Source organism: Dendropsophus ebraccatus, chromosome 5 (genome assembly GCF_027789765.1).
Source record: "Dendropsophus ebraccatus isolate aDenEbr1 chromosome 5, aDenEbr1.pat, whole genome shotgun sequence".
Classification (NCBI taxonomy): Eukaryota; Metazoa; Chordata; class Amphibia; order Anura; family Hylidae; genus Dendropsophus; species Dendropsophus ebraccatus.
The window spans coordinates 129,622,004-129,648,225 of record NC_091458.1 but is presented as its reverse complement, the minus strand read 5'-3'; the positions used below and the strand labels follow the sequence as shown (position 1 = coordinate 129,648,225).

The window sequence follows — 26,222 nt, the reverse complement described above, 5'->3', positions numbered from 1 at the left end:
GCTCTGGTGAAAGGAAAGAGGAGCTGTGATTGGCTGCTGTGGCCAGTTTGCACCAGTCTAAATTTTACACCCTTTGATAAATCTTCCCCAAAATTTGTAGAGGTCCAGACAGATCCAAATCAGGACTCCGCCTAGTCCTATCTAAGGAACTCAATCCAACATAAAAACAAAGTGGGAGACAGGGACAGAACAAACACTAGAAAAATGGGTCACAATCCGGAACCTGAAGGCCTACAGTATGTGATAGCCCAAAGTACGCATCCCACAGAGCCCAGATCTTAGGAAATATCTCCACTCTGTCCTCATGCATTGCCAACATATGTTCCAGTCTCTTAACCTCCTGGATACCGTTAATTAATTCAGTAACAGAGGGTATAAGGCGCTGTTTCCAATATTGGGCCAGCAGGCATTTAGAAGCAGTAAGAATATAAAGGAACAGCCTGGCTTGCGCATCGTTTTAGGGGGAACCATAAGAAGATATGTAAGTGGGGGTAATGGCCCCACTTGTCCCAGCACTGCCGCTACCAAACCATGTATCCCACTCCAGTAAGGCTTTAACATTGGGCAAAATATGTGAGGGAGGGTCCCCAGCCCTGTAAGACAACACCAGCATTCCCCAGGTGTCGTCTGGTAAAGGCGATGCAACAAATCAGGCATCTTTGGACTGATTTTCCCTATTAGAAGTGCACGAAGACTACAAAGTATGGTGTATTCTGCTCTACATCAGGGATGGGGAACCTTCGGCCCTCCAGCTGTTGCAAAACTACAATTCCCATCATGCTTGGACATGTACTACACATTAGTCTGTGAGTCTATTGATCACATTCACACCTTCCTATTGTTTATTAAAGTGTCTGTATATTAGTTGGGGGGCTATCCTCTGAACTACAGTTTTGGACTAAAGATAGCTTGAAATCTCTTGTGATCTAGAGTACTCAAGCACCCGACTGCTTCTCTCTGGTCCCTGATGTTCCGCTCAGAAAATTAGTGTGCTGTCCCGCCGCAGCCACGGTGTGGATTCCCTAGTGTGAATACACCTTAAGTATCTTCACACTGAGCAAATTTTGCTCTCCCCTCAATGAATTGACATGTCAATTCTTTGAGCAGAAGAAGGGGAGACGCGTGAGCCCTCCCATAGAGACGCTGTTTGTCACTGAGGCAGGCGGGATTTCACGATAGAGACCTCCTGTCTGCCTCAGTGTCAAAGCGCGCCTCTGCTCAAAGAATTGACATGTTGCATGAACAGGATTTGTTGATAAATAATAGAGTGCTAGTGTGTAGAAAGCCTTTACAAGCTTTGTATTGCGGGAAGAAGGATGTGCAGGGTAGCTTCACTCCAAGTATCTTCACTCCAACTAAGAGTGACCAAGACCAGGGATATTTGCCAAGCCAAACCTTTCTCCACAGTGAGAGAACACCAATCTGTAGGCAGCTGTTTTGGGGTTGTTGCCCCTGGTCAGTATAGGGCAGGGTGCTGGCTGGCCACTATCCACATGGGATTATAATTAATAATCAATGTATTAATTTTTCCTCTTGTGTTACCTCATGTTTTCTATGATCTTTTTGGTAACTGAATGAAGGGATGACCTATCTAAAGTCCTACACTAGCTGGATTACCGCACATAATCCTAATTTGTTGCGCCATCTGGCTCCTGCAGATTATATGGTATTTACTGCTCACTCCGATCTGTTGTTACTTCAAGGACAAATCTATTGTGCTTTATAGCCCCTGTCTGTCCCTTCCGATCTGTCCTGGAAAGCACTGCAGCACATACTGGAGTATCCGTGCTTATTCACCGAGCACTGAAAGACATGTCACATTATCCCAGGAGCAAAGGTCTCCGTACGTTCTGACCTCTGCCTGTTCACCTAAAGATTTTTTTTTTTTCCCTTTTCTCTTTATAACCTTGGGTGGAGAAATTGTCTCTTTCCTATGTTATCACAAATACCATTCCTCCTTTGGCGAAATATTAGCTATATGTAAACCAATATATACATAAGTCATCCCATTGACACCAGTCCTTTCTCTCTTTCCCTGAAAGCTTTGCATTTGGTTTTACATAGACAACATTACGTGAACTGACCGAAAGCACGACCGCTCCAAATAAGAAGAATAGGTGAAAAATACCTAGTGTCATATATAATAATTTGGGTTTAGTAATAAGGACCAGTCATTGCCATGACATCCCTGGAGGCATTGGTGATCTCTTGTATCTGCACCTTGTAGACAAGGGGTGTCCAACTGCGGCCCTCCAGCTGATGCAAAACTACAATTCCCATCATGCCTGGACAGCCAAAGCTTTAGCTTTGGCTGTCCAGGCATGATGGGAATTGTAGTTTTGCACCAGCTGGAGGGCCGCAGTTTGACACCCCTGTTGGAGACTGTAGGGTTCTGGTTCCTTTTGGTGATTTCTTAGAGTCCCAAAAAAAAGATGAAATGGTATTAAAACAATGGCAAGTAATAAGTGGCTAGCACTATGAAGGCTGCACACTGGAGTGTACAGGGAGGACTACCTAACCAGTTCTGTTCTGACACTCCAGTTTCCACCCTCCATTTAGCTTCAGCCAGGATTCTAGCAATTATGGTAATTATATATTATTGTAGCTTATATTTCTTTATATATAGTATAGTATAAACAGGATTAGCTGGGCATTAAAGTTAGGAGCGCTCATATACAGATATCTTTTTTAGCAGGTGTCTATTCCCATAGAGTACTGTACAGTATGTCGGGGTCACCTTTTTAGGTTTATACCTTAATCAAAACAAAGGTGATGTTCATACAGCTATATTACAGGCTTAAATTTTTTTAATTTTTTAATTTTTTTTTTGCAAAACAAATGCACAAAATTACAGCGCCACTCTGCAGACCCTAAAAAAATCTAACCATTATGTATATGGAACACTGAGTTACCCATCCACTACATTAAAAGGGTTATCCAGCGCTACAAAAACACGGCCACTTTCCCCCTACTGTTGTCTCCACATTGGGTGGGGTTTTAAAACTCAGTTCCATTAAAGTAAATGGAGCTTAATTGCAAACTGTCCCTGAACTGAGAAAAAGTGGGGGAAAAGTGGCCATGTTTTTGTAGCACTGGATAACCCTTTGAAGATTCTACTCAAATGGAGTCTCTGATTTACTCCAGAAGGTGCGGTGTTTCAGAGAAATCATAGGTCTAAAGTGAAATTAACATCAGGTTAGAAGACCCTAACCTGTTATGGTTCCATAGTGCACAGAACACTGAGAATACAGATAATTTTCCTTCGTTCTAAATACAGGTTTTTTTTTTTTTTTTTTTGCTAAATCTTCTTTAATCAGTAAATAATGTGGTTTGGATATTGAGGCACCGTAGTGACGTCACTGCAGAGTGCAGGTCAGCAGGGCGGATTGGTGCACAGAGTGGTAGCCCTGCCCCCAGTGCACCAAACCGCCTAATTTACGTATTGATTAAAGTAAAGATGTCCAGGCGGCATTTAAAGGTAATCTGTCAGCACCTAGACTGGACCCAAGGTGCTCACAGTATAGTGTAGGTGGCTGGCCCCTTGTGAGCATGGTACCTGTAGCAAATATGTTCATTCAGTACAGTCTATATAGTCTTGAGTCTCCCACTGTAATGAAGAGTCCAGGGGAAGTAGTTGCTTGGCGTTAATGCTGAACTTTGGCACGCCTCACCACTACTTCCTCCTCACTCTTCTTGATGCATATCTACTGCTGGCCAGCCTCCTTCACAATGCTGTCCTCACCACATGCACCCATCTCTCCAGCTGTGCATTCCTGACACCACCAATCGCAGATGTGCCGTAGGAGTGGAGCACGCACGTTGAGGGACTGAAGCCTATACTCACATTTGGGTGGCGCGTGTGCAATCAGCAATGTCAGGAGTGCATGGCCCGAGAGATCAGCAGCGCATGCGATGGTGACAGCATGGTGCAGGAGGCCGGCCAGCAGTAAATATGCATCAAGAAGAGGGAGGAGGGAGAGTGGAGAGACCCAAGACTGTATAGAATCTACTGCATGGACGCATTTGCTTCAGGTACCATGCTCAAAGGTGGCCAGCCACCTACACTACACAGTCAGCACCTCTGGTCCGGTCCAGGTGTTGATAGATTCCCTTTAAACTTATGACACTTCTGAAACACTGCAGTCTCTGAACAGACTGTCTGTATCAATGTTTTTTCGGACTCCCCAGGGCTGCACCCGACTTTCACAGCCACCACTAATCATATACCGCACGCTCTGGTTCGTATTAAGCCAAGCATGCTCAAAGTTTGCTTAACTCCACTAACTGGTCATTGGGTTGGTCCCTGTAGCTGCCCTCTGTCCCAATGTTTTGGTTTCATAATGTGTGTGGTGCAGGCACCATAGCGGGTTCCTGTGAAATAGAGTGCCCTCTCTTGGGCCTTAGGCCCTTAGCGTGAAAAGGTATGTAATATTGGCGGCATAAGATTAACTAGGGAAAGATGGCAGAAACATCTTTCAAGATATGTTTGATGTTGTCTGGGAATTGCCTAAGCATGCCCTCGAGCTCTGTGAACTAGTCCTATATGTTGCAATCGGCGTGACTCAGTTCTGCTTTATTCCCTGTACTTTTCTTCATACGAGTGTGACCTGACAGCTACGTGACAATGCAGTTTCTTATCCCTGTCTCCATCACAGTATATACTGTAGCACTGAACACTGATCTCATCTATGCCTGTAGGTTTTTGTTTTTACTTGTTAATACTAAAAAAGCACTACGTCCAATGTAGTAAGCTGGATGTCTCCTGTGACTCATGCAGACTATGGCAACTACTTTTTCCCTCTCGCCCTATGACGGCACCCCTGGAGAGGTCCACCTCCCGCTCCTCTGGACAGGAAACAGTTCACTGGATCCATAAAAGAAGAGACCGCCCCTTCATCGCCAGTTCTGTTTCCTGTCCTTTGGAGCAGGAGGCAGGAGGTCCAACATAAGAAGAGGGGAATGGGGCAACCGGCTTACTTACCTTACTGCCGACATCCCCGGCGGCGTAAGTCTTCTAACGGAGCAGCTGCTAAGACTGGCTCTCTCCCCAGCACCTGTCAGAAAGACGACCTCCGGATCCTTCCTGGCTCTCCGGTCAGCGGCCACGCATCCTCCGGTAAGCGGGCGGTCCTAGCACTTCCGGGTAGCGGGACGCGCGCGTCGGCGTACGCGTGGTGACGTCACGTGCGTCTGACGTCCGGGACGCTCTGGCTGCTTCCGGGGAGGGGTTCCGGCGCGGCCGTGCTCTTCCGGACCACAGGCTTGGGGCCTGTTAGGTGAGCCTATCGCTGCAGCGATCTGGAGAAGGTGTTCTGGCGCGCGGCAGAGGGGAGGAGCCAGCCATTCCTTGGCGCCGAATTCAAAAAGAGCCCAGCAGTCACCGAGGATGGCGTCCACGCTGAGCAGGTATTCCAGCAGGCTTCTGGCTGTGCACTCTGCATTTTCAGCACGTTCCCGGCTGCCAATCTCTGCATTCAGCACGCTCTGTTGCAAACTCTGCAGACATCTACTTCCATTATGGAGGAGCGCGCAGATAATCCTGAGACCCCTTCTGAGACTCAACCGGTATGACAGGGGCTAACTCGGTACCCTCACAATATTTATGATGGTTTGAAGTATTTACACATAGTATGTATATTTTTTTCTTATAGATGAAAACATCCCGTACTAAGACCAGAGAATGTCCTGTGTGTGACAGAAAGCTGAGTAGTCACAATAAGACATTATGCAGCTCCTGTCGTAATAGATTCCTGGAGGAAGAAACACCATCCTTCATGAAGGACATTAAGGAACTTATTAGAGGGGAAATTAAATCATCCCTTCCCTCACAGACCCTAGTCCCCGTGGAGACTGGAGAATCCTCCAGGTCTGAGCCTAGGCCTGGTCCCAGTACGGAGGCAGATGAGGAGGATCCTATGTCTGAGACAGAGGATTTTGGTGAGATCGTTGAGATTGGTAATGAGTCTCACCAGTCGGAACCTTTAGAGTCCAACATAGAAGAGGTTGATCCGTTAGTCAGTGCAGTTAGACGCACTATGGAACTAGAGGACAGTCCTGTGTCCAAGACCGTACAGGACAGAATGTTTCAGGGCCTTACCCCAAAGAAGAGAAAAGTATGCCCTATCCACCATACTATTAAAGACCTGATTAAAAGAGAGTGGAACAACCCAGACAGAAAGTTCTTCGTGCCTAGGGCAGTGAAGCGTAGATATCCCTTTAATGAGGAGGAGACAGCTGTTTGGGATAGAGCCCCTAAAGTGGATGCACCTTTAGCGAAGATATCTAAGAAGGGGGTCTTACCTTTTGATGACTCTGCTACTCTAAAGGACCCTATGGACAAAAGAGCAGAGGTCTACCTTAAAAAAGGTTGGGAAGCAGCTGCTGCTTCTTTTAAGCCTCTTGTTGCGGCCACATCTGTAGCCAGGTCTATGGACATTTGGATAGAGGAACTAACCACAAAAATTAAGGACGATGCCCCTAAGGAAGAGTTATTGGCTGCCCTCCCCAATATTAGCCAGGGAGCCAAGTTCCTATCGGAAGCCTCAGCAGATACCCTAAAACTAAACGCCAAATTTGCTGCCTTATCCAACTCTGCAAGGCGTACAGTTTGGCTCAGGGACTGGAAAAGGGGACATTACTTCCAAGGCAAAGCTATGTGCCGTACCCTGTGAGGGTGAATTTCTCTTCGGGTTCCACCCTTGATGCAGTCCTTGAGAAAGCTTCAGATAGAAAAAAGGGCTTTCCAGTTGTACCCCAACCTCCCAAAAGTAATTATAGGGGCAGAGGTAGGGGTGGTCAGCGGGGAGGCCCTTCAGGTAGAAGGGAATGGAGGACCTCTAGAAAAAGTAGAGGTCTTTTGTTCAACTCTGCTGATTCTGCCAAAAAGCCCAATCCCCAATGACGCCAGGCCCCGGTGGGTGGTCGCCTTTCTCTATATAGTCAGGACTGGGATAAGATATCGTCCAGCAAGAATATTTTGAATACAATAAAGTATGGTTTAAAAATTTCGTTTGTGTCCCCTCCAGGCAGTAGATTTGTCACCACTCAATTCCGGGATCCAGAGCGTCAACAGGCCATGGAACTTGAGGTGCAGTCTCTCTTGGATAAACAGGTATTGGTCACTGTACCAGCGGAGGAGAGGGGAGCAGGCTTTTACTCCACTCTCTTCCTGGTCAGGAAGCCAAATGGTACTTTTCGTACCATAATTAATTTAAAGCCCCTTAACAAATTCCTTACCTATGAAAAATTCAGAATGGAATCTATATCTTCAGCCATTCTGAATCTTTCTAGAGATTGCTCCATGGCGACCCTTGACCTCAGGGATGCGTACTATCACATCCCAGTTCACCCAGAACACCAGAGATTCCTCAGGGTTGCGGTTTGGTTCAAGGGCTCCTTCCTCCACTTACAATTCAGGGCCATGCCTTTCGGTATTTCACAGGCCCCCAGAATATTCACAAAGGTTATGGCAGAGGTGATGGCACATGTAAGGGAACAGGATATCATCATTGTTCCATACTTAGATGATTTTCTCCTGGTAGCTGATTCTCCGGAGAGCTTACAATCTCAAGTCGCACAGGCGGAAGTCATCTTTAAAAAATTAGGATGGGAAATAAATGAGGATAAATCAGTCAGGACTCCTTCTCACACCTGCCAATTCCTAGGAATTCTCCTAGATTCCCATGTTCAGAAATGTTTCCTACCTTCTAGTAAAGTGACCCAGTTACTGACTAGAATAGAACACCTCATGTACAGTCAGAGCACTACACTTAGAGAGGCCATGTCAGTTCTAGGTCTAATGACCTCTTGCATTCCCGCAGTCCCCTGGGCCCAGTATCATTCCCGAACACTGCAGACACAGATCCTCTCTCAATGGGATAGATCTACAGACTCCTTAGACTCTCTATGTGTTCTCTCTCCACAGACAGTACGTTCCCTAAATTGGTGGACCCAGAGAGAAAATCTGGAAAAGGGGGTTCCCTGGGTACGCTCAGACGAAGTCATCCTAACTACCGATGCCAGCCCTCGGGGCTGGGGAGCCTACACAACAGACATCATACTCCAGGGGTTATGGAAGCCAGAGGAAGCTGCCTTGTCTCAGAACGTCAGAGAGCTGAGGGCAGTCTTCATGTCCCTATCCCAGGCCCTACCCCTTCCAAGAGACAGACATGTAAAGGTCCAGTCAGACAACTCATCAGTAGTAGCGTACATAAATCACCAGGGGGGCACAAGATCCAGAGAGCTAATGAGAGTCGCACACACTTTATCTTCGACTGGTAGAACCTCATCTCTCCTCCCTCACAGCACTACATCTAAAGGGGTCAGAGAATATAAAAGCAGACTACCTGAGCAGGCACCAGCTAAACCAGGGGGAGTGGAGCTTGTCAGTAGAAGTGTTTCAACAGATCTGTGCCAGATGGGGTCTTCCAGTAATAGATCTCTTCGCTTCCAGAGCGAACAAGAAGGTAGGGAGGTTCTTCTCCCTGAACCCATCAGACAACCCGATAGGGATAGATGCGCTAGCTCATCCTTGGAATCAGGGACTCCTGTATGCCTTCCCCCCGTTCAGGATGATCCCAAGAGTTCTCAGGAAGGTCAGGCAGGACAAAGCGCTGGTCATTATGATAGCGCCATTCTGGCCCAGGAGGGTGTGGTTCTCTTGGTTGAGGGTCATGTCCGTTACAGATCCCTGGGTACTGCCTTCTCAGTCAGGGTCCAATTTACCATCCGGAAGTCAAGAATCTCCACCTGACAGCATGGCTTCTGAGAGGCAGATCCTCATAGATAGGGGGCTTTCAGAACAGGTCATCACCACCCTCCTGGCCAGTAAAAGAGTCACATCAGAAATATATCTTAGAACTTGGAGAGCATTTTGTAGGTTTGTTAATAAACCCATTAATGTATTAGTTCCACCAGATATCCCAGTAGTACTAGATTTCCTACAAGAAGGTCTAAATAAGAGGTTAAGGCCTAGTACTATTAGGGTCCAGATTTCAGCTCTTAGTGCCCTCTTTGACTTTAAACTGGCGGAACATCCCTGGGTTAGGAGGTTCATGAGGGCGACAGAATCTTCCCTTCCATCAAGCCTAAACTCCCACCGTGGGATTTAAATCTAGTTCTCTCCCAGCTAACAGAACCTCCGTTTGAACCCTTAGCAGATCTCTCCATCAAGACTCTCTCTCAGAAGTTAGCCTTCCTTCTAGCTATTACCTCTGCCAGGAGAGTAGGAGAAATATCAGCTTTCTCCATTCAGCAACCCTATATGTCCATTAGAGAGGATAGGGTGATACTATCTCCAGACCCAGCCTTCCTTCCCAAGGTGGTTTCTGATTTCCACAGATCCCAGGAAGTGGTACTCCCCTCATTTTGTCCCAACCCCTCTAATGAGGGGGAGTCTCGTTTCCACTGTCTAGATGTCAGGAGATGTCTTATCCATTATCTACAGAATACAGAACAGTGGAGGCTTTCCAATAATATTTTAATACTTTCAGGGAAAGAATAGAGGGAAGGCTGCATCTGCCCAGGTGATAGCTAAGTGGATAAAGAACACCATCTCTTCTGCCTATCTAACCGTGGGTATTGAAGTTCCATCAGGGTTCGGGGCTCACTCTACCCATTCAGTAGCCACATCCTGGGCGGAGAGAGCCTCAGTATCTATTGAGCAAATATGCAGGGCTGCTACGTGGAGCTCCCCCCATACCTTTTTTAAGCATTATAGGCTCCAGTTATCCTCTCAAGAAGACTTAATCTTTGGGAGAAGGGTATTGCAAGCAGTGGTCCCACCCTAGGCGTAATTCCTATTCTAGTCTCCAGGGGTGCCGTCATAGGGCGAGAGGGAAAACATGAATTACTAACCGGTAATTGCTTTTCCTTGAAGCCCATGACTGCACCCGCCTAATACCCTCCCTAATATTGTATATATTGGCCTTACACTAGTAGTAGGACTTTGTATTGATATAGTCATATAAGAAGTATTATATGATATTAAATTAGTAATAGTTTTTTGTTTAAAAAAAAAAAAAAGTGTGTTTTGATAAGCTAGGAAAATATACTTATTTTCCAAAGAAGATTTAGATATGCTCCTGAGATTCCTTGATGACGAACTGGCGATGAAGGGGCGGTCTCTTCTTTTATGGATCCAGTGAACTGTTTCCTGTCCAGAGGAGCGGGAGGTGGACCTCTCCAGGGGTGCCGTCATGGGCTTCGAGGAAAAGCAATTACCGGTTAGTAATTCATGTTTTTCTGAGAATACCCAGACTTCCTAACCAGAGACTTTCTTCCCCTGCGGAGCCCTGGCACAGCTTATTTTGCTTAAAATATTTTTTTACAGAAGCATTCCATTTTTATTTTTTTTTTGTTATTACTGACATCTATACTTACATTATTCCGGTGGTGCGGCTCCACTCGTATCCCGCTGGCGCCTAGGTGCCATCTGGCCTGCAGCTCAGGAGGCCAAAAGTCAGACTTTCCAATACATCTCTGAGAGCACGCTCATAGAGATGCATGGCAGACCCTTACTTGCAGGCTTCAAAAGCTCAGGAGGATGAAGGGGGGTCCGAAGAACAGTGACGTCACCACAAGCGTGATCCGAGCAGTGCCATGCCACTGAAATGAAGCCACGCTGCTCAGCAATGGTGAGTATACTGGTCACCCTGCTGCCGGGGGAGTAACTTTAAAAAATGCTTCACATCTACAATATTTGTAGCATATCTACAAATGATGGGACCCACATCTGTCTTGAGACTGAGGGTCACTGAAGGTGGTTGGGAAACCAAAAACTGGGCCTTCCAGAATAGTGTTAATCCCCTTAATGACCACAATAAGTCTTATGTCGGTGGGCAAAAGTAGCCTGGCACTGGTCTCCTGTGCAGAATGTCACAGGAACTTGGATGCTGCATGACAGCAGGGCCCCTGCTCTATCTATCAATGGCAGAGAAAACTCCGATCCCTGTAATTTTAACCCCTTTGATGCTGTGGTTAAATTGTGTTTGTGGCATTGATAGTTATACAATGACTGGGACGCAGATTATTTTCTATAGCAGCAGGGGGGTCTAATGAAGGCCCTTAGGTGTGCCATATATTTGTGCCTACTCTGTTTTGCTTCCGGCGAGGTCGATTAAGGGGCCATTTACACAGAAAGATTATCTGACAGATTATCTGCCAAAGATTTGAAGCCAAAACCAGGAATGGATTTGAAAAGAGGAGAGATCTCAGGCTTTCCTTTATGACCTGTGCCCTGTTTATAGTCTGTTTCTGGCTTTGGCTTCAAATCTTTGGCAGATAATCTGTCAGATAATCTTTCTGTGTAAATGGACCCTGAGTCGCCTATCAAAGTTTTGATGACAGGATAATACACCACACTATACTAGTAATATGATGTATTATATTAGTGATCTGAAGATTGCATTTGAAAGTCCGTTTTAAAGTTTTGAAAAATATTATTTTATTTTAAATATAAAAAAAATCCCTGCCCCTCCCCCAAAAAAATACAACTACATAATTTCCAGTTAAAATTATTTTTATTTAAAAAAAAATAAACACATATTTGGCATCACCACATCCGTCACCACCTGAATTATAATATTATCTCATTTACCCCACATGGTAAACGCCATAAAATAAAATTGAAAAAACGACACTAGGCTGTAACTAAAGATGGTGCCAATGGAAAGTAAACCTTGTCCTGCAAAAAACAAGCCCTCCATATAGGTATGTCAACTAAATAATGGACGTTTATGGCACTTGGAAGGAGACAATTAAAAAGCCAAGGAAATTGTCTGGCCGTTAAGGGGGTTAAATAAGGGCAGAAGAGTAGTGCTCGTGGAGTATGGAGGATCGGATGAAAGTGCTATTTAGGGATGAATCGCCAACATTGGCCAAGGAGATGATGCTTTGAACACAGTTTCCCTTTAAATGGACCCATCAATCAAAAAAGCGATATAGTGCTAACTATACGTGCTGGTACATCACCGAGCGCACTTCCTAAAGATATATCTATGCCCTGCGCCCCGCCTGGTATAATTGTAACATTTACTTTGAAAAAGTCCAGTGCTGTATGTAAATGTGGGCCAGCTAGTCATCTGGATGTTGTGGATGGGGCAAGAAGTCCTGTGTCCTGGGCGTGCCAGCGCTGTAATCATGCCCCTCTGGGGTGATTCACAGTGCTATATCAAAAGCCCCCATTTAATAAAGAGGACTTGTTTATGACTTGTCTGAGCTCTTACTATGCTGAAGAACATCCTCTGGACTTTTGATCCCTATTTACATATCAATAGACTTCTGGTTGCTGAGATATTCTGAGATATCTGGTTGCTGAAAAGTACTATGGAGATTAAAAAAAAAATTAAACATTTTCCCGGATTTATGATGAGAAGCCCTATATAACCATTGGCTTATTTAAACCGGTTTTCTCCTGACCGGTCCACTTTAAATATGAATGCGTTTTTTCTATTTCTGTATGTATCTAGGTGTTTCAATTCAGTCTATAGCAATGGTAGAAGGCCAGTGTACCTGACACATATATTTTTTTCCTTTTAATTTTAATCTATTTATAACTGCTCTCTTCATTGTTTGTCCTTTCTTAGGTTGTGATGGGAGAAAGCGAATTAAAGACCGCTGCAGGTAACGCTGACCTCTTGGTCAGCCCATGCCTGTCTCTATCTGTGGAGAATGGCGAAGAACTCTCCAATTCTCGGTGCCTGGAGGAAGTACAAAGCACAAGCATTGCGGACAACGTGATGTCAAGCTTCTTGGTAAAAGCGTCCCGAGAGGAAACCCCAGGAAGAGAAGACACCAGACTGGGTCCACCTGATGGTCAACAAGACCCCGGAAGTGAGAACAATAAAGAGAAAACACTGGGTATGAAGTTTCATGGCAGTTACCTAAATCCACTATGGGACAGTACAATGCAGGAGAATAGCACTTGCTGTGCCAAAACTCTGGTGTAAAAATATAATATTAGTATAGTATATTAGTATATAGTATGGTATATTAGCATTTCTTTCTTTCCAGTTCTCTCTATGAGGTGTTAATGGTATGGACCCCCAACTATCGCACATATAGTATACTAATTCCTTTTGCTAAGTGTCTACAGTGATTCTATTTGCTTGGCCTACAGGTAAAGAAGTGCTACTATTGATGCAGGCTTTGAACACGCTAAGGACTCCAGAAGAAAAACTGGCCGCACTCTGCAAGAAATATGCTGATCTTGTATGTATGAGACTTTATAGATGTGGGTTAACAGGCTTATGCTCCATATTAACATGTGTAACCAGCTGAACCTGTGCAGTAGGAAACCCGGTATAAATATATGTTTACTTTAAAGGGAGCTGAGTTGACATGTGATGTTTTTTAACCCCTTCATGACCAATCAATTTTCTTAGTTTTTTTTTCATTCTCTCCTTCCTTTCAGTTTTTAGTCGACATACCTATGTGGAGGCGTGTTTTTTGCAGGAAACATTGTACTTGCTATTGGCACTATTTTTAGATAGGTTTAACTTTTTCATTTCATTTTTTGGGGGGATGGGGGATTTTTAAAATAGTTAATATGATACAGTTATATTTTCCAAAACGTTCATATTGTATTTTCTGGCATATAAGACAACTGGGCGTATATCAGACGACCCCTGACTTTTCAGAAGATTTTCAGGGCTTCATCTTATACACTGGAAATTGTTAACCCCTGCCTGACCGCAGCAGGGTTTATTAGCTGGAGTCCTGCTGCGGTCAGGCAGGGGTTAACTGAAGTTGGAAAAATACCAACAATAAACTCAACAGTGACCCGTTCCCGTGAGCCGCGTGTCTCTGCATCACATCGGAGAAGCTCGAAGACGCTCGGCTGCCGGGAGAGCTTTGGGAGAATGAGAGACTTCCGCTGCCTCTGTTATTCTCCTGGCAGCTAAACGTCTCTGAGCTTCATCCCAGACACCGCTGAAGTGTCACAGTCACAATTTGATCACAGCATCTAAGGGGTTGAATTACAAGGATCAATTGTTTCTCTTCCTTATAGTTAGAGCAGGGGCTCTGCTAACGGCAGCTAAGTTTCCATGATATTCTGCACAGGAGACTAGTGCCAGGATACTTCTGCCCTATTGACAAAAGACGTATTATGGTCATTAAGAGGTTAAAGAAATGGTATCCTTTAAAGTTACAACACGTGTGAGAGAAACAATAACTGGGATACCTCCTGTAACCTTTCTTTTTTTTCCCCTTCTGATTTTAGCTGGAAGAAAGCCGGAATTTCCAGAAACAGATGAAGGTTTTGCAGAAGAAGCAATCCCAGGTGATAAAAGAGAAGGTTCACCTTCAGAGCGAGCACAGCAAAGCTATTCTAGCACGCAGCAAGCTCGAGTCCCTGTGCCGGGAGCTCCAGAGACACAACAAGACATTAAAGGTCAGCTCCAGGCTAAGTGAAAAGATGCTACCCCGCACACTGTCTCAGCAATCCTCTCTGCTCTCAGAGGTGCTTAATAAGATATGACCCTGTAGCTTCTCCTGCACACTGTCTATTCTCAGACATGGTGGCCCTCATACACATGCCCTTAATGTGTCTGTCTTCTGGAAAGCAGGTCCATAACTGTACACTGTTTTTGCAATGCAGGAAGACAATCTGCATCAAGCCCGAGCATATGAGGAAGAGCGCAAAGAAGCCACTGCACACTTCCAGCTGACCCTAAATGAAATCCAAGCACAGATGGAGCAACATGATGTCTACAATGCAAAGCTCCGCCAGGAGAATGTAGAGCTGGGAGATAAGTTAAAGAAACTTATTGAACAGTACGCACTGCGTGAAGAGGTACTTAAATGGTTTTGTACACATTGGTTTCTAATGCACACTTTATTTCCTGGGGAGAAATGCTAAAGTAGAGAGCCCTATCTGTGAAATATTGTCCTAGTATTTTTGTCAGTAGTAGTAGTAGGGTATATTCACAGGAGATACATTTCTAAGAGTGTGGCAAACATATAGACTTCTCCTAGCGCCAGATGAATGGGAGAGTCTAGGACATGTCTCCAACAAGTCTGTATCTGTGGATGTCAGTAGTTAGTGCTGCTCTAGTAAAGATGTATGTATATGTATATTGATCTGAGAAGAAATAATCTCTTGAGGGGGAAAAACTTTTTTCCTACTAATACTTCCCTGGAGGTCTAATGGTGCCTTTACAGAGAGAGATTTATCTAAAAGGTTTTTGAAGCCAAAACCAGAAATGGATTTGAGAAAAGGAAAAATCTCAGTTTTTCCTTTGACTTGATCTATGTTTATAGTTTTTTCCTGGCTTTGGCTTCAAAAATCTGTCAGATAAATCTCTATGCAAATGCACCCTCAGTGGGTTCACACTGAGGTATCTGTGCGGAGAAGTTCCAGCGGCTTCTGTCCCCGCTCGCATCTGTCTGCGCCATAGACTCCATTCTATGCAAAGGCAGATTACGCCGTCTGCTGAAAGAATTAACACGTCAGTTGTAGGCTGGTTCACCATGAACATATTATGACTGCGTTTCTTCTAAGTCTACTGTGGTAGTGAGAAATTGGCCTCAAAGTGTCACTGTCATTTCAGAAAATTTTTGATATGCCAGAGACATGTCATAAGCTTTGATTGGTCGGGGACTGGGATTTTGGATTTTTTTGATTTTGAAAACTGTTAAAATTAAAAAAAAACTTCATGGCATTATATTATATCAACAAAAAATACTCAACCCTCTAGTCGTAGCTGGCGGCCACCAATACAATATACTCCCAATCCCTCAGACTAAGCACCCCCCTGTAATGGAACCCAACTAAAATATGGATAAAATCTGTATTCAAAATGGCTAAAAGAATAAATTATTAAACACAACAGTTGGACTGCTGCCATACAAACCATATGCAGCTAGACCAAACGGGTCTGAATCACTGAATATGGTGGAGCAGTGTGCTGTTGCTGATAAAATCTGCCTTACAGCACCTTCAACATGTTTCACTGCATCCACAGCGTCCTCAGGAAGAATTGCGGTCATGGTAAAAGTGAAAAGTGTTTCCCTATCATTCTGCTATCAGTACCTTCATAATAGGAGGGTGAAAATTAAATTAAAAACTACAATTCTGGACATGTTTTTTAAAGACATATATATAATATCGAAGCTGACAATGCATATCAGAACATGGTGGTGGCAACATCATGCTAGGGGGGGGAGTTTTTTTTTGTTTTTTTTTTCAATTGCTCGTAAAGGGAGATGGGTAACTCAACCCTTTACCCTGACCAATCTGCTCCGCCATATCTTCCTGGCAGAGCTGATATATGCACTACAGCATAATTGAAAGGTACTTTTTACATTGGTTCAGTGAAAATAGAAATTTATCAAAATAAAACATTTTTTTTTTCTTTAGCACATTGACAAAGTCTTCAAACATAAGGAGCTACAACAGCAACTAATCGATGCAAAACTTCAGCAGACTACTCAGCTTATGAAAGAAGCGGAGGAGCGACACCAGCGGGAAAGAGAATTTGTAAGTCCACAGTGTGCGTTTTTTCAAATTGATGCAGCTGTAAAACTGTACATTTAATGGTGGTAAGAGATCTCAGCTGAAATTTAATTAACTGGAGGCTATTTGGAATTTAGACATGCTGTGCTCCTCTATGATCTAAATGTGTTTGTTGTTTTTTTTGTTTTTTTTCTTTTGTTCCCCTGAAATACAAGATGTGACCAGTTTTAGATGTATGCGTGTTTCAGTAGTAGACGGCTACTTTCTCAGCCACCTCCTGCTTTCCTCCATAGTATCTACTGTATTTGTAACATGATATACTTGGGAAAGCTGAGCATATTGAATACAGTCTGGTTCCTGGCAATAAATGGTTTGTATTATTTTTTTTTAAGTTGTTGAATGAGGCCACAGAAACCAGACAAAAATTTGAGGAGCTGAAGCAACAAGAAAGTCAGTTAAAGCAGCAGGTAAGTAAAAGTTGCCTTTGTGTACTTTACGCCTTTGTCTTAAATTGTTATGCTTATACCACTACAGTATACCACAACTGTTTGACCTATGGTAAAACTGACATGGTATCTATGTTCCTCGAGTCAGAACGATCCCAACGATAGGCAACTTTATATAACTTTTTGTTTTATTTGACGGCTTTTAAAAAATTTAATCCTTTTTAAGTAAATGTGTTTTAAAATTGCTCTATTACCATGCTTTAAATGGTTTTATTTTTTTGGTCTGTGGGGCAGTGTGAGGTGTCATTTTTTGCGCCATGATTTGTACTTTCTATTGGTACCTTGCTTGCGTATGTCACTTTTTGATAACTTTTTATTACAATTTTTCCCAATTTGATTTGACTACAGCAATTTTGTGCTTTGGCTTTTTTTTTTTTTTTTGGTGCTTACGCCATTTACCGTGCAAGATCAGGGATGCCATCATTTATGGGGGGGGGGGGGGTTATAAAATAGGAAAAGTGGTGTGATTTAAACTTTTTGTGGATGAAAAAACAAAGCTAATCAATATTATATGTACCCCCAAGGTGACAGTGAAACTTTGAGTGATGAAGCCAGAGAGAGCACATCTCACATCTTTCTCTAAATTAAGGCAATGTGTTTTGTTTCAGTTGTCTCTTTACATGGACAAGTTTGAGGAATTTCAGACCACAATGGCGAAAAGTAATGAACTTTTCACAACATTTCGTCAAGAAATGGAAAAGGTATGTTTCAGCTCTTACTTTTTTTTTCCAAAAGATTTTATAACCCTCCGACCTAAAAAAAGATTTAATAATTTTTTTTCTGAATTGCTTGTCACAAATTGTTCAGAAGCATCAATACCACACTTGCATTTAGCGTTGTGTTCAATGTGTGACCGGACTTTTACTGCCATTCCATTATCAGTAGTCCTCCCACATTTTCCATTCTACATTTCAATGTAATGACCAAGACCAGGTATCCATCCACAGACAGCTGTTTTGGGGTGTTGCCCCTCATCAGTGTGGAGCAGAATTCTGGCTAGTTTGGAGCAATGCCTAGTAGAGCTATGGGGGAAACTGATCACTGATCTCAGGGAGACCAGCCAAAGATAACGCTGTCAGCTGCTGGTTAAAGCCCTTAATGTAGTGAAGTCCTAGGTGCATTGCTCCCTGGTAAACATGAATATACAAAAAAGAGCCTGTGGAGCCTCATTTAAGAGTCTCGAAACACAGGACTAGCCAGATATCTCTCTGGGAAGGACCCAGCCGAAGGGTGGCTCCTGTAGGGAAACCACCATATTAAGTGGCCCTTTAAGTCAATGTGATGACAAGGGAAAACCAAGGCCAGGTATCCATCCACAGACAGCTGTTTCGGGGTAACATTCATGTAAACACTGTGGGCCGGATTTATCAATCTCTCCGAAAGAAAAATGTATCTGGTTGCTGTGTGTCTGAGACAACAATCACAGGTCATTTTGAAGAGCCAACTAAGCAGTGATTGGCCACTATTAGAGCCAAAAATGGGACCCATTCTTGTCTCGACACGTTAATGCATCTAGGCCTCTGTAAAGTGGTTGGGTGTAAGTTTACATCTTACAAAGGTGCATAGCTTTTCCTATGAGATTGATTTTAGAAATATTTTTTTTCTGTCCCATTTCTTTTGTTGAAGTAAATGTAGCTTTTAACAAATGTTTAATATTTTTATGTACAGAACAGAGAGGAAAAACAAGCGGCAGTCACCAATTTTAATAAATCTTCCTTTATTGCAACTCAGCTGGAAGGGTGGTGTGGAAGAGCAGGCAGTGGCACTTAAGTAGCCTTCCTAAAGGCCATGTCAACATTTTTATTAGAATACCTACGATCTAAAATGTTGCTGTAATTTCTTTGCCTGTTTTTTTATGGATTTGCAATGAAGGAAGTTTTCCTGGAGCTGGTGAGTGCCGCTTGTTTTTCCTTTCTGCTCTGTAAGTTCTGATGCTCACCGCCTGAGAACTCTAGTACATTGTAGGTTCTCTGTCTGTAGGTGGCCTTGGAAACAGCTGTGCTGACTTTCTCCTTTCCATGTTCGGACATTTAATATTTTAATAATTTTCTCTAGATGACAAAGAAAATAAAAAAGCTGGAAAAAGAAACAGTGGTCTGGCGTACCAAGTGGGAAAACAATAATAAAGCCCTTCTACAGATGGCTGAGGAGGTAAGTGAAATGCCTTGTTGGTAAAGAGAATTTCTGTTTTTTCTTTGTATCTGGTTTAGATCACATGGATATAAGGTGCATCTTTTCACAACTATACTGTACAGTGGTCTCCCAAGTTACAATGGTCGTCCTGGAACCAATTAATATCCTATGTTGAAAACATTGTATTTTGAGACCAAAACCCTTTAGAAAACTGGTAATTGGTTCTAAAGCTCCTGAAATATCATCCCATAATTGTAAAAAAAAAAAAGATTTAGAAAAAATAAAAGCATATAATACACACTAATATAGATAAAGCAAGTCCTTGCATACAACAGTCATAGCTACTAGAGACTGTAATTTTATATGTACAGGACAGGAGCATTTTCAGGGTCCTAGAAAAATAACATAAAGCTGCCCTCACCTGGTGCAGCTCATTCTGGCACAGGTAAAGACCAGCACAGGACATGTAGTATCACACTATACTGTAGAGGAGATACTGGACACACACAGCAGTACAGGACATGTAGTATCACACTGTACTGTAGGGAGGAGATTCTGGACACACACAGCAGTACAGCACATGTAGTATCACACTGTACTGTAGAGGAGATACTAGACACACAGAAGTACAGGACATGTAGTATCACACTGTACTGTAGAGAGGAGATACTAGACACACACAGCAGTACAGGACATGTAGTATCACACTATACTGTAGAGGAGATACTAGACACACAGAAGTACAGGACATGTAGTATCACACTGTACTGTAGAGAGGAGATACTAGACACACACAGCAGTACAGGACATGTAGTATCACACTATACTGTAGAGGAGATACTAGACACACAGAAGTACAGGACATGTAGTATCACACTGTACTGTAGAGAGGAGATACTAGACACACACAGCAGTACAGGACATGTAGTATCACACTATACTGTAGAGGAGATACTAGACACACAGAAGTACAGGACATGTAGTATCACACTGTACTGTAGAGAGGAGATACTAGACACACACAGCAGTACAGGACATGTAGTATCACACTATACTGTAGAGGAGATACTAGACACACAGAAGTACAGGACCTGTAGTATCACACTGCACTGTAGGGAGGAGATACTGGACACACACAGCAGTACAGGACATGTAGTATCACACTGTACTGTAGAGAGGAGATACTATACACACAGCAGTACAGGACATGTAGTATCACACTATACTGTATAGGAGTTACTATACACACACACAGCAGTACAGGACATGTAGTATCAGACTGTATTGTAGAGAGGAGATACTAGACACACAGCAGTACAGGACATGTAGCATCAGACTGTATTGTAGAGAGGAGATACTAGACACACAGCAGTACAGGACATGTATAGTGTGATACTACATGTCCTGTACTGCTGTGTGTCTAGTATCTCCTCTCTACAATACAGTCTGATACTACATGTCCTGTACTGCTGTGTGTGTGTGTGTGTGTGTGTGTGTGTGTATAGTAACTCCTATACAGTATAGTGTGATACTACATGTCCTGTACTGCTGTGTGTATAGTATCTCCTCTCTACAGCATAGTGTGATACTACACAGCAGCAGTACAGGACATGTAGTATCACACTATGCTGTAGAGAGGAGATACTACACACAGTAGTACAGGACATGTAGTATCACACTATACTGTAGAGAGGAGTCACCAGACAGCCAATTGGTGCAGGCACTTCAGTAACACTGGGGATTTACCAGTAAAATGGCCACTTTTATTAGCCTGTCATCTAGTTATTAACATGCAGATCCTGACTGTCTGTAACATTGTATGTTTAAAATATTGTATCCTGAGGCCATTGTATGTTGAGGGACCACTGTATTTGCATGCAGGCTGTGGTATCAGAAAGCTTGTCTGTCTTGGTGGGAAAGTGATTGTGGTATCCGGTCACTATCTGGTGATTGCCTCTTCTGTCTGTCATGTGGAATAGACCCTGAAAAAAATCTAGCAGCACTGGAAGGTTAGGGACAGCCCATCAGTCATTTAGGGTTCTAGAAGTTAAACTTTCTTACATAACTACTTTTCTTCTCAGAAAACTGTTAGGGACAAGGAGCACAAAGCACTGCAAGTCAAGCTTGAACGTCTGGAGAAGCTTTGTCGGGCCCTCCAGACTGAGCGCAATGAGCTTAACAAGAAAATTGAGGTCCTTCAAGATCAAGTTACCGTACTAGATGATGATGGTGATGCGGCAAACGGAGATTCGATAGGGACAAACCCAGCAGAGGAAGAATCCTCAGAGGAAATTAATGTAGTTACAGAGAGAAAAGAACCTGGAATCCAGCCCATTACTCAACCCCCATTATCAGAGGAACAGATTGTTGCGCAAAAGACTCTTTCAACGGGCCCTCCTTCTAGCATAGATTCTGTCGACTAACACCCAGGCATTACACTGTTTAATAGATACACAAACATATGTATATAATGGAAAATATACATATATATATTTTGTGTATAACTTTGTTGGTGGTAATTTGTTTTGTGGTGACAAATTTCTTACTTTTTTCTACCATATATGTATTTTCTTAGGACTACTGGAGTACATGTGGTACATAAAGCTTCCTAGTAATTTCACAGCGTAATAGATTTTTGTCACATTCATGTTTGACATCTGTCTCCATTTCATTGTCCATTCTCTATATAAGAGGGGGAGTGCATGTTCTAGGCCCCGGCATGCCCATGTAGGTGACAAACCCGAGCAACCCGTTTTTATTCAGGGTAGCAGCACCAGGTTAAGTGTCTCGTCTTTCCCATTTACATTATTCCATAAAAGTCTAAAGGTCAGAAGCAATTTTAAGACTTTAAAAATTGTATGAATTTACATCCATTTGGTAGTATCTGATACCTTCATCTGTTGAATTACCAATTCAGTACTTTGGTATATTTTTCTTATGCATCTGTCACTAATCTCATGAGAGATGGATCAATAAGAGATCAACGTACAATTGTAATCAGGGCTCTATATGTAACTACACCCATTACCTATGCATACCTCCACATTTGTTTCCTTTAATATGTCAGGGCTAGTAGCTTAGCTTTAAAGGAGAAGTCCGGCCATTTTGTTTTATTTGGTAGCCAGCAGGGGAAACCCAATACAGAATCCTTAATTCCTCCACACTTGGCCAATCAGTGACAGCCAATCAGTGAATGACGTTGGTTGAGAGAAGATCCTGGAGCTCGGTGGGTTCCCGGAGCCACAATCTATCGCTGGAAAAAGGTGAGTTGACATTGTTTATGCTCTCCCTGCCTTTTTTTAAAAAAAAAAGTCTCCTTGCTGGTCTTTTCCTTTTATATAGGGTACCTGTCGTTAGACAAAAACTGTAGACCTGTCAGAGATATACCATTCAATGTGGGGGGGGGGGGGGGGGGGGGGGGGGGGTCCAGCAGCACCACCACCACCAGTAAATCTAATGAGCATCCTCCTGATCTACCTGAAAACAAGCAGAAGTTCACAATGTCCAACAGAATCCAAGATGAAAGAAATCCAATATTGTTTTTTGTCAAGACCATTGCTGGTCCAAACATTGTCTGATAGTTGGCTGAATAAAATTGGATTTCTTTCATCTTGGAGGCTGTTGGACTTTTCTTGATGTCATAAAGTTTTTTGAGTGGTTGGGGTCTGAGTGTTTAGATCTCGACCAATCGGGAGAATAAAGCAGGAGAAGTCCCTGCTCCACATGTTCTCTCCCAGCTTCATGTCATGTGACCTAGCTGCCCGCATAATGTAAGTCTACAGAGCTTTCCCACTTGCATGCACACAGAGCTGGGAGAGGAATGCACAACATCATGGTTGTCCTACCCCCCCTTCCCCGTCCGTGGGGAAGGAGGAGAGTGCCCGGGTACCGCCTGGAATTCCGGGATTCAGCCTAGGTAATAGGCTGAATCACAGAATTCCAGGCGGTACCTGGGCAGTCTCCTCCTTCCCCACGGACGGACCGGGAAGGCTTCAGCAATCAAATGTGGCAGGTCCATGAATGTTAGAGTTCGATCGAACCTAGGATTCCCCCCCCCCCAATGACTGGTATGAAGTGATAGCCATGATGCCAACAAAGTGTGATACCCCTGCCCCTTCATTACAATGTTTGGTAGTTCCAGCAGTCCGTACAGATGCTTCATTGATGATTATTTAATGGTTTTCAATTATCAAAAGAATTTTTTTTTTTCTAAAAAAGTTTAAAAAAAGAGGAGTTAAAAAAAGAAAAACAATTCTAAAAATCTCCTATATTCTTACCATGGGTTATTGATAGCTGTTGCTGCTTCTTTTTCTCATAGGACCAGTGGGTGGCAGTCTATCGTAATTGAGGTAAACCTGATTGGTGTTATGGGGGTGTAGACATGTCTCTTCTACTAGGTGACCTAGAAACTTGCATAAACGTATGACTCACCACAGGAATAAGAGATTATAGATATATATAATAGGTTTATATACTTCAGAGAGAGACCAAGATGAATTATAAATACAGATGATAATATAAGTTTATGAGAGATCTATCGAGATATATTTTTTTTAACCCACATTTATAAACATGCAAAGAAACATAGATTTACATGCCATACAGTTGTCTTTAACTTTTTTTTTTTATTAAATTATGGCCAGAGTTTCCACAGAATGTCATACTATTGTAATTGGGTTCCAAATTTCTCTGTAACCACATGGATTCCTAAGCAGGCATGTCCCAGTATTAACACTTGGGCATTAAGTGGCAGACGTGTACACAACCTGTGGCGCTGTTTTTGCAAGATGGCAGTGGTGCTTTTTCTAGTCCTGGATACCCCTTTAAGAAAAAGCTATCAAAAAGTCCCATCCACTCCAAAATGCTACTGCCAAAACTACATAGGGTGGTGCAAACAATGGGGGAGATTTATCAAACATGGTGTAAAGTGAAACTGGCTCAGTTTCCCCTAGCAACCAATCAGATTTCATTTTTCAGAGTCTGTGAGGAATGAAAGTGGAATCTTATTGGTTGCAACTGAGCCAGTTTCACTTTATACCATGTTGGATAAATCTCCCCCAATGAGCCTTTATATAGATGGAAAATTAAGTTATATGGGTCAGAATAGAGCAATTTATAGGAAAATCTAAAGCCGTAAAATAAAACAAAAGCTGTATTAGGCTATGTTCCCACAATGTAAAAATAATTGGAAATAACTGTTGTTAATTATCAGGATTACAGTAATAATGAAGCAAAGTGCTTTGTTATCTCTGTAATCTGCCCGTCAGCCGGCTGCCTTTTAGCTCACTGCCGCTCCTCCCCAGGTGCTTGGAAAAGCTGGATCCAGTCATGGGAAGCAGGCTGATGAGCGGATTGCAGAGAAAACGAATTTGCTTCCTTATAACTGTAAATTCCCTCATCTCTAATCCCGATCATTAACAACAGCCAACATTTTGGGAACATAGCCTAAATCTGGTATTGTAACTGTACTGACCCACAAGACATTGTTTTTACAGTAATGTGCATGGTGTAACAATGAAAGGAGTCCTAATAAAGTACAAATGGTCCCACAAATACAAGCCCTGATACGGCTTTGGACATGGAAATATAAAAGCATTATGTTTTGGGTTGGGTTGTTTTTTTTCACCAAAGCAGGGGCGATTTAAAAAATGTTTTAGGAGTGAAAGGGTTTAAAGGCAGCAGAACAGCCTATTTTTGGCTTAACTCCATAATGGCCCTTTAAAATCAAAGGGAGCCATATAATCTTTGCACCCATAGGAAAGATCTCTATGAATCCTAACTGAGAGCTCTTACAATATGGTATAATTGTAGCTGTTTCCATTACTTACCCCATAATGATGCTGTGAAAAGATCGATCATTACCAGAGAAGAGCAAGTTTACAGTATAAACAAAGCACTTCATCAGCTTGGCAGTCGGCTTATCAGCCTGCTGCACTTAAACTCTGTGCCCCTCCACGTTGCAGGAAAAGCTGGATCCGCTCCTGGGAGAAATTTTCCAGGACTGAATCCAGCTTTTCCAGGCACCTGGGTGGGAGCGTCATGAAGTGACTGCTGAGCTAATGAAGTGTTTTGTTTATACTGTAAATTCACTTATCATTTTGTGTCCTTTCCATCTACAGTTGCATGTGTTATCTGTATGTTCACTATTACCATTCATCTCAATGTCCTTTAAGAAACAACACAAAACGTGAATATCGGTAACAGGGTAAAACAGCCTTTTACGTTATGATTTGCTTGGTTTATTCTGTATTTTATGTATACTTTTAAATACATACAGCCTAAGTTACTGTGCTCAGGAAATTATATTGTTAGTGCTATCAATAGAAATTGAAAGCCTTGGCCAGTGCTAGTATTTTTGGTCACTTGCAAAAGCAGACATTTAAATTGTGTAATGACACCTGTTGATTGATTCCTGTTATAAATCATGCTAGACAATGAATGAATGAAATTTTGCCTGGGCCCCACCACTAGAGATAAGCAAAGCGCATCTACATTCAGCTAATTTGGCTGCGGGCTTTGAAGTTTGCTCCGTTCCTCTCTGGGTGCTCGGAAACGGGGAGAAGTTTGCCAGGACTGGACCCAGCTTTTCCCAGCACCTGGGGAGGAGTGGCACAGAGCGGAGGAGACTTTAAAGCCCGCAGCCTGTCACTGTCATTAAACTTTTTTTTTTTTGCAGTAATCAATAGTACAGGTGATTTTAACAAACTTTGTAATTTGGTTTACTAGCTGAAAAATGCATTTTTATCATGAAAAAGGTATCAACAAAAAGGTAATTTACAGCTTTCTCCTCTGACGTCAGCACTGACCTCCGAATAGAGGCTTTTAGCGGCTCCCTGTGGTGTAATCTTTTGTTCTCTGCTGCCTACTAATCTCCCTCCTTCCTCCTCCCCTCTCCACAGCACAGAGAGGATCCGACTGATGTAAAACAGTTGAGATTTCCTGATTCTGAGCAGTGGATGACAGAAAGGAGAGGAGGGGGGACCTGAGAAAAGTCTTTTTAAATGCAGATAATTGCACATTTGCCCAATAAACCCAATTACAAAGTTTCTTAAAGGGGTTATCCTACAAAAACATGGCTACTTCCCCTCCCCTACTGTTGTCTCCAGTTTGGGTGGGGTTTTGAAACT

At 42.9% G+C, this 26,222-nt stretch overlaps 1 protein-coding gene across 2 annotated transcripts in view; it reads left to right on the top strand.

Moving 5' to 3' along the window:
* The window catches only part of TXLNG (taxilin gamma), a 28,620-nt gene extending 6,871 nt beyond the window's left edge, over positions 1-21,749 (top strand). For both annotated transcript variants that reach the window (XM_069971245.1, XM_069971247.1), the window contains exons 2-10: positions 12,585-12,858; positions 13,118-13,209; positions 14,222-14,392; positions 14,600-14,794; positions 16,361-16,480; positions 16,849-16,923; positions 17,571-17,663; positions 19,018-19,113; positions 21,177-21,749. In XM_069971245.1, the coding sequence (XP_069827346.1) occupies positions 12,585-12,858; positions 13,118-13,209; positions 14,222-14,392; positions 14,600-14,794; positions 16,361-16,480; positions 16,849-16,923; positions 17,571-17,663; positions 19,018-19,113; positions 21,177-21,518 (1,458 nt within the window). In that variant the 3' untranslated portion in view covers positions 21,519-21,749. The remainder of the gene's footprint in view (positions 1-12,584; positions 12,859-13,117; positions 13,210-14,221; positions 14,393-14,599; positions 14,795-16,360; positions 16,481-16,848; positions 16,924-17,570; positions 17,664-19,017; positions 19,114-21,176) is intronic.
* Positions 21,750-26,222: the final 4,473 nt, after the last annotated feature.